We start from the raw sequence: 12,232 nt of genomic DNA on the forward strand, positions 1-12,232 counted from the left end.
CTGTCATTCCCCCAACCCCACCAGCCATGAAGGCCCCGGGGGGCTGGAAGGCTGTGTGCAGTCTCTTCGGCAGATGGGAGGCGGCGGGGGTGCTGCTCCGCGGGGCAGGTCGGGTGGATGAGCACGGCGCCCCTGGGACAGGAACCCCCACTGTAGCACAGTGCTTGATTCAGGGGCCAGTGGGGACCCCCGTGGTTCCTGAGCAGCGGCACAGGGAAGGGAGCTGTGTCTGGGGGACCCACGGTTCCTGAGTGGAGGGATCTGTGTCTGGGGAGGAGCCGGCCTGCTCTGCCTCCAGGGCTCCTCCTGCTTCCTGGTCTTCCGCACCCTCTGCCTGGCCTGCATCTGACTCACAGCCAGCTGCCTCTCTGTGGGGCCAGATCCTCTCTGTGGCGCCAGGTCCTCTCTGACCTCGGTCTTCTCATGTGTTGGGGTGATCGGTGCCATGACAGCACTCTCTGTGGCTTCCCATAAAACCACACGTGGCTCTTAGAAGAGGAGACACATTCACAGTTCACGGAAGCACCTTCTGCCTCCGGGACTCACATGGGGCTGGGCTCACCCCGGGGCACAGGCCCTGTACCCCAGTTAGAGCCTCGGGCTGCCAGGCAGACTTTGGGCTCCCGAGGCCTCAGTCTCCCCCTGGTTAGCACCTCCTCTGTGGAGGTGATGAGCCTGAAAGGTCAGTGAGGGCTCAGGGCAGCAGCCTTTTCTGGAAGGGACTTTTCCATTCTTAGGGGGTGGCAGTGTCCTGACACTCTCGGTGGGCACCAGCGTCCTCACCAGCACCTGCCTGGGTGTCCACAGCTGCCCTCAGTGGGGGTGGGTGCCTGCCAGGCTGGGTAGATGGTCTCGCCCAGGGCTGGGGCAGCACCCTGGACCCTCACTCACCCTCTCCCATTTATGAAGCAGAGACAGAGCCCCCAGGGGGCAAATGAACAGGCTGAGCAGGGGCCTGGTAGAAAGAAAGGGCCCTCAGCGGCATCCAGACCCTGGAAAAACAGGGCAGAGGCCAGGGCGCCCAGGCCGATAGGACACAGATAAGGTAAAGAAAATATGTCCTGTGCAAACAGCTTATCTGACATCCTGTTTTCAGCCACCAATAGGACGAGGCAAGGCTGGGGAGAGCCAGGGACCCCCACCCCAGTTCTCAGGCCTCAGGGTCCCCGAAGACCAGATTACTAGGACCTGAAGGCAAATCATCTCCCTCTCCCCACTTCCCAGGCGGGAAGACCAAGGCCCAGAACCCAGGGTGTTTAGCCTTCCAGAAGCCCAGAGAGGCCGCCAGTCTCCCAGCTTGGAGGTGACATGAGGCTGTGGCTCTCAGACTCCTCAGCCCTGGGGAGGTGCCACAGAGTGGCAGAGACACCGCCCAGGGTGCATGAAGAAAGAGCCCCTTGCTGGGCCCCGTGCACAGACCCCTTAAGGCTACATGGAGGGACATGGCCCCCCTGTGCATCGTGGAGCTCTGCCTGCCAGTCCAGCTGCCCCAGACGGGGCCAAGGTAGTGGTGTCTGAGACCACAGTCCCCAGAGAGCACCATGGAAAGGGTTCAGACAGGCAAGACCTGGCTCCGAGCTGCCCTCGAGGCCTCTGAAAGGGCAGTTCTGGGCCTGAGCACTGCCCCACTGCCCCTGTGGGGCCAGGGCCTTGCCCCTTCCCTTAGAGACACCCCCTCCCCAGGACGGGCCACTGGGCCTGCAGGTGCGAGGGCCCCCAGGTCCCTGCAGGAGAGCTGGGCCCCACCCTGCCCTCCTTGCTATTCCCAGGCGGTCCCAGCTCTGCCATTAGCTGGGGCCAGGGTTCAGCCCGATAAAGATGGGCTGTTGTTCTGTGTCAAAAAATCAATAATTGCAGCGATGTTCCAGGCGATAGGAAGAGAAGTTCACAGGCACCAGCTGGCGGGTGGGCGGGGCAGGGCTAGGGGCTGCGGCACCTGGGGCCAGCCCTTCCTGCCGCTCCCTCGCCCGGCGGCTGACGCAGCTGCTCCACAGTGGACGCCAGACCCAGGCTTGGCCAAGCCAAGCCATGGCCCCTGCGCCTGCTACTCCTTACTGCCCATTTGTAGAAGGGCAGCCCAGAGCCAGCTAGAGCTTCCGCGAGGAGGCCAGTCCCTCCCCAGCGTCCTCTAGCAGGGTCTTCTTCCAGGCGGTGGTGCCCTCCTCCTCCAAACACAGGCACTCAGATCCACGGTGTCCCAGTGCCTTGGGGACACAGCCGTCAACAGCCGGCCCTGAGGGGCTGACGGTCTAGCAGGAAGACAGAGTTAATGAAATCAAGAGCTCTGCCCCTTGGTGCCCCAGGAGGTGGTGAGCACTCTGGGGACCTGGGAGGCAGGGAGGAGGTGGGAGGGGCCGGCATCGCCCTCCACACGGCAGCTTCCTGAGGTCCTGGCACAGCGCCATGTGGGCTGGCCCTGAGGCAGCACCGTGCCTGGCACCTACCACTCCCTGGAGCCAGCACCCCCTGCCGTCAGCTCCCAGGAATGCAGCCCATGCCGCCTGTCTGCTGACCCCACCCAGGCCCCCTGCAATGTGGGCCCTGAGCACATCTTGGCAAGGAGACCACCGTGCTGGGTGGGCCGCTGCTCGGAGGGTGGGCACACCGGGCGCGAGGTCCACCTCTAGCAGAGAGAGACCCTCGGCAGGTGCAGCCACTGGCAGGGCCCCCATGGGGCTTTCCAACCACGTGCCCACCCCGAGGGCAGGCACCCCCCGCACCCCCGGTCCCCCACGGCCATCCACAGTGAGTGCAGGGTGTGAGGGAAACATCTCAGGAAGGCAAGTTCTGGGGTTCAAAACAAAAAACCTTTGTTAACCTCTGGCCTGGGGTGAGAAGAAAACCCTTGTCCAGGAGGCCTGGGGCTCTGGGCCAACCCCACTCTGGGCTCTCCACTGGCCTCCAGGGTGCTCTGAGGTTTGTGGCCCAGCAGAGGCCAGGCACCATGGCCAGGAGGCCAACAGGGGCCATGCCAGGCAGAAGGTAGAGGAGACCAGGGGCAGGGGGCAGGAAGGCCAGGGCAGGGGTGGGGGCACCAGGGGCAGGGGGCAGGGAGACCAGGGCAGGGGTTGGGGAGGCCAGAGCAGGGGGTGGGGAGACCAGGGCAGGGGTGGGGGGCACCAGGGCAGGGGGACCAGGGTGGAGGAGCTGGAAGCCTCCCAGGAAGTGATGGGCCTGGGGTCTTCCAGGGCAAGGCGCTGGGGGGCCTTGGGCAGCCCCTCCTTTGTTTCCCCCTCAGTGAAATGGACTCAGGTCTTGTGCTGGGGCTTGTCTGCAATGCTGGGCACACAATAACACAGAATAATCCAGAAAGGACTGAATGGGGGCGGGCGGGCAGGGCAGGCTGTGCACTGAGTGTGCGTCCGCAGGGTGGTGGCCATCACTGGGTGTGCACGGGGCACAGCCCTGAGGAGCAGAGCCATTTCCCCAGCGTGGCCAGAGGGCCCAGACGTATGTGACATCTGGTTTTTCAACAGCGAAGCTGATCCATTTCTCTACCCATCCTGGGCGTGCAGCTCCCAGGCTCCTCTGCCGCCTCTCCCAGACCCAGCCCTCCTCAAGGACTTGGACCCTCTGAGGGGTGCTGGGGGGTACCCAAGGGGAGGCAGGGTGGGAACCCTCATCAGGCCCCCAAAAACCGGGCTAATCTGCAGAGGCCTCGAGGGGCTTTGCCTCCAAGCTCTGGTGCATCCATGGCTCCCGTCACCCGCGTCTCATCCGCCTGCAGCTCTGTCTCTGCCTCCCATCGGCGGCTCCATCTCCTTCTCGCTAGCGTGTGTCACGTTGTTCCTTCCATCTCGGCTGTCCTGAGTGCCACAGCTGGGGCCACCGCCGCGAGTGAGGGCTGCGGTCCTGCTGGCCTTTCCAGGTTGCCTTCTGCCCGCTCCGCTCGGTAGCTCCTGTCTGTGAACGGGGAAGGGGCTTCACGGAGGGCCCACTACCCAGTGGGTGGGATTCACTGCAAGTGGGGTATGGCCTGGGCTGCAGTCATGGGTTTGCGATCAGAGGACCTGGGCTCGACTCTCCCATGCCACTTGCTGGCTGTGTAACCTCCGACGTGGCCCCCAGCTTCTCAGGCCTTGCTTTTCACAGACGAGAACAGGAGAAATGGTCCCCATCATCCCCCAAGCTCTTGGCCTCGCCCCGTCAGCACCGGGTCCCCGCATTCAGGTGTGGCTTGATCCAGGGAACACACTGACTGACTGGTGCCCCATGGCTCTGGTCTCCTGGTCCTAGACCTGGGCTGCCTGGGTGTGTCAGCCTTCTCCATGCCCTGGCAGGTTGGCTGGATGGGGTATGGCTCAGAGGACGGTGCTCAGCCTTCTCCATGCCCTGGCAGGTTGGCTGGATGGGGTATGGCTCAGAGGACGGTGCTCAGCCTTCTCCATGCCCTGGCAGGTTGGCTGGATGGGGTATGGCTCAGAGGATGATGCTCAGCCACTGTCCATAGCCTGGGTTGGGTCTTGTGGATTCTACAGGCCTGGGAACACCAGCCCCCATGGGAGATGCCATCCATCTTCGGCAGATGTGGGCCTCGGGGAGAAGTGGCAGCCCTGAGGGGCCCACATGCTGTGGGAAAGGCCCCCTGCAGAGAGCCAGATGCCCACAGTGCACCCTGACCTCACCCGTGTACCCAGGCATTCGGATGCTCACAAGGGACCCTTGTGAGGCCCCTCTGCAGATGGGCCCAGCCCCACAGCCCTCCTGGGAGGACACCCTTCCCCAGCCCATCCTGGGCTCCACTCGGGGGTCTCCAGCAGCCACTCCCTCCTCTGGGCATTGGTTGCCCCATCTGTAAACAGGAACCTAAAAAGGGGACCACAGATAGGGGCCCAGTGGGTTGAGAATGTGTCAAGAAGTTGCTGGTGGGCCGGGTACAGCGGCTCACACCTGTAATCCCAGTACTTTGGGAGGCTGAGGTGGGCAGATCATTTGAGGTCAGGAGTTCAAGACATGCCTGGCCAACATGGCGAAACCCCTTCTTTACTAAAAATACAAAAATTAGCCGGGTGCGGTGGCGCGCACCTGTACTCCCAGCTACTCGGGAGGCTGAGATGGGAGAATTGCTTGATCCCGGGAGGCGGAGGCTGCAGTGAGCCGAGATAGCACCGCTGCACTCAAGGCTGGGTGACAGTGCAAGATTCTGTCTCAAAAAAAAGAAAAAAAAAAAAAGAAAAGAAAAGAAGTTGTTGGACCCCCAGCCTTGTCCCCCATCCATTTCTCACCAGGCCCGGGTTTGTTCCCAGCCAGATCTTGGGAGGATCACATGTGAAGGAGGCCATGACATCCACACAGGACCACCCTTTCCACTGCCCAAGAGGCTTCCGTGGCCGCAGAGCAGGCCACAGAGTCCAACCACAGGCCTTGGGCTCCACGTGGGTTCCCCAGCCTCTCCTTGGCACAGGCCCATCCCGACGCTCACTCTGAACCTCTCCCAGATGTGGCCTTCGGTGCCTGCCGTGGGCCCTGGTTGGTGAATCCTGGGAACCAGGGCTCTGCCTCCCGTAGGTGGCTGCAGCACACAGAGCCAGAGCCTGCTGCTGAGGCTGCAGAGGGGACACAGACTTTGCATGGAGGTCACGGGGCGGAGGAGGAGCTACTTAGCCTCCCCTCCCCTTCTGTCACCTCTCTCTGTCTTGGGGCCTCAGCTGCCACCCAGATTACGGGCTTTTCCACCCAGGAGGGTCTGACTTTGGAGCTGGTGACCTTGGGCAGGTCACCTCGCCCCCTGTTAAATGGGCTCCAGGCCCTCAGGGGCCCCGTGGGGTTTGCCTGCGCGGGAACCGAGCACGTGATCAGCAAGCGAATCTGCACACGGCGCGTTGTGGTGGACAGAGGGGCCGGATTGCCCCGCCCCACGCAGCTGACCCCGGCCACCCTTGTCTGCCTCCCATATGACCTTGGGGAACCGCTCACCCCTCTGGCCTCGGTTTCTGTGTCTGTACAGGATGTGTTGGAAGCTGGTGTTCTCGGGGCCCCCACATGGTCTGTGCACCAGCCTCACCGCCAGCCTGCTGACCCACAGAGACTTCCAGAACCCCGTCAGCCTGGGGTTTTTTCTTCCCTCCCCCTCACTCCTTTTTCTTTCCTTTTTTGTGACTTTTATCAAATGCAAACAGCATGATCCCTGAGACAGGGCCGCTCCCAACAAAGCCAGGCCCAGCTGGCCTATGGGAGTCACAGGGCGGGGCCGGGCGGAGCGATGGGGCCGATTAGATAAGTGGGTGCTGGGGTGACCCCACGGTGGGCACCAACCACAGAGCCCACCATATGGGGTGGCTGGACTTTGCACTCCAGAGGCTACCAGCCATTAGGCACACACAGAGGCTGGCCCCTGGAAGACGGGAAGGCCAGCTGTGTGCAGGAGGGGCCCCGGTTCCCAGACGTCCGCAGACCCACAGGGTGATGCCTTCACCTGCCTCCTCAAGTCAGAGCTGTGAGCCAGCCTGCCATGGCCATGGCTCAGGTGGAGAAACAGGCCTGGGGAGGCGGGCGGCTGAGCAGAGAGGGTTCAGGAGCAGGTGGAGAAACAGGCCTGGGGAGGCGGGCGGCTGAGCAGAGTGGGTTCAGGAGGCAGAAGACCCTGGGTGTAGCCTTGGATCCTCTGTCAGAGAGCAGCTTCAGGGTCTGGTCTCGGGAGCAACTGCCCTCCCTGCTGTGTGACCCCCAGCTGCTTGCTGGAGTCTCTGGGCCTGTGGGATGGGAGCAGACGCTCCTCCACTGGCTTGCTGCCACACGCGCGTCACGGAGGGGCCACGGTTCCTGCGCTGGACACTGTTGGCCACGTTGTCGAGGGAGGCCACAGGGGCCTCTAAGGCCTCAGGGGCAGAACCAGAGTCCAGGGGTGAAGGCCAAGTCCCAGGGGGCAGCCCTGGGCTGGGCCCCAGGCCTTAGGATGCCCACCTAGTGCAGCTTCTCAGCCCATCTGGGCAGCTAGGAGAGAGAGAACAGTGCTGGCTGCACTGGCAGACACACCCCCTAACCTCACGGCACGAGCCCGAGGGAACGTCATGCTGGCACCCCCTTCTCCATATGGGTAAACTGAGGCTCAGAGCACACACAACCGCTGGCAAGCTGGGCAGAGGCAGGACTTGGCCCCAGGCCTGTGGATTCCAAACCCCAGCTCTCCCTCCCCAGGCACCCCCAAAAGGCCCTGGACCCTGGCCAGACCCACCGGGCTCCCCTCAGCCAGGTTCCCACTCTGTGGAGTTGGTTCAGCCGGCAGCGCCGAGCTCTGCCTGGTCCTCGGTCCCCCACTGCTTCCCTCCCCACGGGGTGTCATTGTAGGGTTTTAAGACCCACGTGGACCTTTCAATCATATAAATATGCAATGGCTGGAACTTCTCATTTGGTTCCTCGCAGATGCTTGGGGGTGAAATTGAATCCCAGCACAGCGTGTTTGTTCTGGAAATGGTGTGTGCGTCTTGTTTGCCTGAATAAATTAGTCCTTGTCCCAGTGCTGTGCCTGTAGTGACGGCCCCATGCCCCCGGCTGGGCTCACCCATGTGGCCTGGGGCCCGCCCCCTCCTCAGGAGACCCATCTAGAGATGGGGAAACTGAGGTCAGAGCAGGAAGAGTCAGCCACGGGGCCACCAGCCGCTCCCTCCCACCTCAGCTCAGAAGAGCCCTGGGGCTCTGGTTCAAACCTACCCACCCGCTGCCTACCCTTGGGCCAGCTGCTTAACCTCTCGGATCTGTCTCCCCCACGTACGTTGGGTGGAGTAACTTCAGCACAGCTGGAAAGAATCCTCACAAGTCCTGCTGGGCCTGGCTGAGGCTTGGTCCATGGGGCGGGCACTCATGTTGGGTCCGTGGGGCGGGCACTCAGTTGGGTCCGTGGGGCGGGTACTCATGTTGGGTCCGTGGGGCGGGTACTCAGTTGGGTCCGTGGGGCGGGCACTCATGTTGGGTCCGTGGGGCGGGCACTCATGTTGGGTCCGTGGGGCGGGAGCTCAGTTGGGTCCGTGGGGCGGGCGCTCATTTGGGTCCGTGGGGCAGGCACTCATGTTGGGTTTGTGGGTTTTTGGGAGCCACAGCTAGCGTCCCCATTCTTCAGCTGCAGAGACAACCTGGCCGGAGCTGGCATCTCTGCTGGGCTCACCCCAGTTGTTCTGGAGCTGGGGAAGAGAAAGCAGAAAGACCGGTCACAGGAGGCTGGCAGGGAAGGACACCACCCCCTGGAAGCCGACCCTGACTGGCCCACCCTCAGAGCTGTCGGTGCCAGTGGGGGTGTCTGGCCACTGCCTGTGTTTTCTGGGAGCCCCAAGGCCAAGGCTGTGGCTTGCCTGTTGCTGCCCCAGGTGCCCCACAGGGTTTTGTGGCGGGACAAGCACTGAGCTCACGGTGGGTTGTGGTCCCACCTCCAGCCAGAGCTCCCATTGTGGCTTGGGCACTCCTCAGCCTCGCTGGGCCCCAGGCTTCCTGGTGGTGGGGTTGGGCGCTGACCATCTCCATGGGTGCCACTGTCTGGATCCCCCAGCCATTTCAGAGACCATTTAAAAGACAACTGCCTGTGTTTTCCTGCCCATTCCCACCCAGCTCAGCATCCCCCGGCTCTAGGCTCCAGGCCCCTCACCCTCACTCACGGACACTTCCATCCATTCTCAGCCTTGAGTCAAGTCCTCAGGAGGCACCCCATCTGCCAGGAGTAGGAGGCCTTACCCACCCCCACTTTCCAATGCAATTTTACTTCCGGTTGGGAGAGGGTCTCTGCAGGAACAGGGGGCTGGATATAGGTTACGTGAGCAGAAGGGCGTTGAGAACCACCACGGCCTCCATGTTCAGTTGCACAGGCTGAATACTGCACAAGGGCACCTGGGGTGAGCTGGGGCTAAGATCAGCCATTCTCCCCTTACCAATCCAGGCACCTGCATCCACCCCCAAGAGGCACCTTTCCTGTGCACAGCCCCTTGGAGACGCAACCTGAACCCTGGTCCAGGGAGATGGGTTGTCATGGTGACCATTGCCCTGGTCCCCAGCCCCACACCCCTCCGATCCCTGGACTCCTTGGAGGCCCCTCGCCCAGCCCCCGGCCATCCCTGAGTGATGGGTTCTGCCCCTGGGCGAGTGGAACGGCCACCTTTATCAGAGCCAGCCCTCTCTGGCAGTGCGTGATACCCAGAAGGGGCGGCCGCCACGGGAAATGCCAGCCATGCTCTTATCTGGGAGGCTTGGCCGGCTGGCCCTGGAGCTCTGATTAGGGAGCAGGACCGTTTGCCTGTGGGTGCATCGTGGGCCGGGTAGGGTGGGCACCAGTTCTGCCCTCCCACTTCCCCATGAGGGCAGGGGCCAAGTGAGAGCCCAGGGCTGCCAGGACAGGGACCTCGGCACCCTTGAGGTGTGACACGCGGCAGGTGTGGACGCTACAGGCCCAAGCTCCTCCTACCCCTGGAAAGGTGGGCACCAGCCCCAGGTGCACGGCAGTGTCTCAGGAACAGCAGGGGCTCTGGTCAAGAATGTTCTGGAACCTGAGGGGAAGGCATGCCACCCCTTCCCTCTCTGAAAGGAAGTCACAGCCACTCATGGGTCCAGACGTGCCCTCAGAGGCTTCTCAGACAAGGGTCCTCTTTGCCCCCCCACCCCGCCCTGCCCCCCAGGCCCCAGCAGGAGAACAGAGGCCTGCATGCAGGGCCCACCCCACGAAGCTCCAAGCGTTTCTGACGGTCCGGATGGGATTCCAAATGCTTCCCTGTGGCCCCAGCCCTGACTCAGGGGTGACACACAGGCTCACTTGATGGTGGCACTCAGGACCCGCCAGAGGCCGGACAGAGAGAGGGACAGATGAGCACACACCGGGAGCTCCCATCTGGGGAGTCTCTTCTCTCCCATGCCTACCCCTGAGGCCTGGCCAGGTGGGCCAGAGTCGCAGGTACAGCCAGGACATCAGGGGCCGGGCCCCCCACCACTGTCACACGCAGGGGTGCCCCTGGAGCCAGGCCTCTGGGTTTGGACCCCGGTGCCCTACTGCTAGCCGCATAGCCTCCAGGGGCCTCGATGTCCTTGTCTGTGCAGGGGGATGACCGTCACAGGAATGGGTGTTCCCGGTCCCCCATAGGGCCACGTGGTGCGGGCTGGCCCGTGTGATTGTGATGCTGGGACCCAGCCCACACTGGGCATCCTCTTGGTGCCAAGCCCTGCAGGGGCAGGGGAGGAGGGCGGCCCAGTGGTCAGAGCCCTGGGCCGGGACCCAGGCATTCTGGGTGGGCTGGCAGCCCTGAAGCTGAGACGGCAGAACCGCTCCTGCTGCCCCCAGTCCGCTCTTCCCTTCCTGGGGGCTGATAAAGGGGCGCAGGCCTCCTCGGCCTCTCAGTCCTGGTTCGCTGCCATCTTATCTGCCCTGGGGAAGACAAAGACCCAGTTAAAACGTTTTAGCAGGGCCTCCGGTGTATTTACATGTTATCTCTGCCATTAGGCAAGCAGCTATCTGATCATCAGGCCCATTAAGGCCACAGCCTGCCCAATCGGGGCTCCAGGAAGTGGGGCCGCCACAGCACTGCGGCCAGGGGACCAGGCCAGGTCACGTGAGGCCTCCATGCGCCCAGGCAGCCCTGGCCTCAGGAGAGGTAGAGGTGGCCCGGCCTTCCTGGGCAGAGGGTGTGTGGCCTGGGAGGAGCCACGTCCCTGTTGTCCACCAAGGAGGCTGAGGCTCCAGGAGGCAAGTGAGGGCCAGGTGCGTGTGTGTCCTGGGCTGGGTGTTAAGTTAGCATGACCTAGGGCTTCAGGCAGCAGAGTGTGTCCTCGCACAGCTTGGAGGCTCCAAGTGTCGGCAGTACCAGGCTCCTTCCAGAGGCTCCCTCCTGCCACTCTCAGCTTCTGGGGGCTTCAGGCGACCCTCATGGCTGCCTCCCATCTCCACCTCCATCTTCCCATGGTTTTTTCTCTCTCCTTTTCTGTGTCTCTTAGAAAGATACTTGTCATTGGTTTTAGGGCCCACCTGATAATCCCATTGATCTCAAGAGCCTTAATCTAATTACATTTGCAAAGACCCTTTTTCCAAATATGAGCAGGTTCATAGACTGCAGGCTGATGTATCTTTTGGGGGCCACCAGTCAGCCATGACACAAACTCATGCCAGCGTTGCACTGTGCGGCCGGGCTCTGTGGGCTTATCCAACCCGCAGCCCTTGCTCTGGAGAACGACCATCACAGGGCTCACAGCTCGCTCAAACCCAGCCACAGGCATCCTCCTGGCTGCGTCCCTACACCCCACAGTGCCCTAGAGATCTTGCTGCAGGGCTGCCCAGGCCCCTGGGACCCAGCTCCTGCCCAGCCCCTGCCACTCAGCCCAGGCCCCCAGGACTACCACCCTCCACTGCCCCTTGGGCCAACCCTAGCGGGAGGTGGGCTGGACAGGCCCCAGACCGGGCACGCCTCATGCCTGCGATGTCTCTCTGCAGACGAGCTGGAGCCGGTGGTGCAGGATGGGCAGAGGCGCATACGGGCCCGACTCAGCCTCGCCACGGGCCTGTCCTGGGGCCCGTTCCACGGGAGTGTCCAGACCAGAGCCTCATCCCCCAGGCAGGCGGAGCCGGTAAGAAGCCCCCATCCCCGCCCCTGCCCGCCCACCAGATGCAGGGCAACACCGACCCAGGGGACAGGCCCAGCTTAGATGCCAGCCCAGGAGCTCTGGCCACTTTGTGTGGAGCCTGTGGGAAGATGTGGGCCTGAGATATTGGGACCTGGAGCATAGGGAGGGATTCACTGCCTTGAGGCCCAGGGACGGCTTCCTGTAGGAGGTGATATGGGGCCTTTGGTGCCTCAGGGAGGACTTCCTGGAGGAGGGGTTCTTTAAGCAGGACCTTGACAGATGACTGGGCATTGGAGCAGAGGAGAAGAGCATTCAAGGGGAGGGAGGAACAAAGCAATGGCCCAGGCCTTGGGGTACTGGGACGGTGGGGATGCTACAGCAGAGAGCGAGAGGGTAGTTCTGCGTCTGTCCCCACGGACCCTTCTGACGACAGGCACGGCCGTCAGGCCCATGGTCTCCATGGCCTCGGCACGTGTGCTCATCTCCTTGGTGACAGCCCCTGCCTGGCAGAGCCTTCCAAGGCAGCCCCTTGCTGCTAGACACAAAGGCCTGTGTCGTTTGTCTTGGATGTACTTCTGGGGCTACCTCTGACTTATGACAAGTCAGTACGGTTTCCTCCGAAGAGGGTATCATGGTTTCTTTTAAAACACGTGTCAGCTAAGGAAGGGCACTGGTATATAGAAACCTGTAAGTACGTATGGGGTGC

The 12,232-nt window shown here is 62.6% G+C and overlaps 1 protein-coding gene across 3 annotated transcripts in view; it reads left to right on the forward strand.

The window, feature by feature from the left end:
• The window catches only part of ZFPM1 (zinc finger protein, FOG family member 1), an 80,183-nt gene that overhangs the window by 48,535 nt on the left and 19,416 nt on the right, over positions 1-12,232 (forward strand). For all 3 annotated transcript variants that reach the window (XM_054453683.2, XM_054453684.2, XM_054453685.2), the window contains one exon: positions 11,396-11,529. In XM_054453683.2, coding sequence (XP_054309658.2) covers positions 11,396-11,529 — 134 coding nt within the window. The remainder of the gene's footprint in view (positions 1-11,395; positions 11,530-12,232) is intronic.

The sequence above is a fragment of the Pongo pygmaeus genome, chromosome 18 (assembly GCF_028885625.2).
Source record: "Pongo pygmaeus isolate AG05252 chromosome 18, NHGRI_mPonPyg2-v2.0_pri, whole genome shotgun sequence".
Lineage (NCBI taxonomy): Eukaryota > Metazoa > Chordata > Mammalia > Primates > Hominidae > Pongo > Pongo pygmaeus.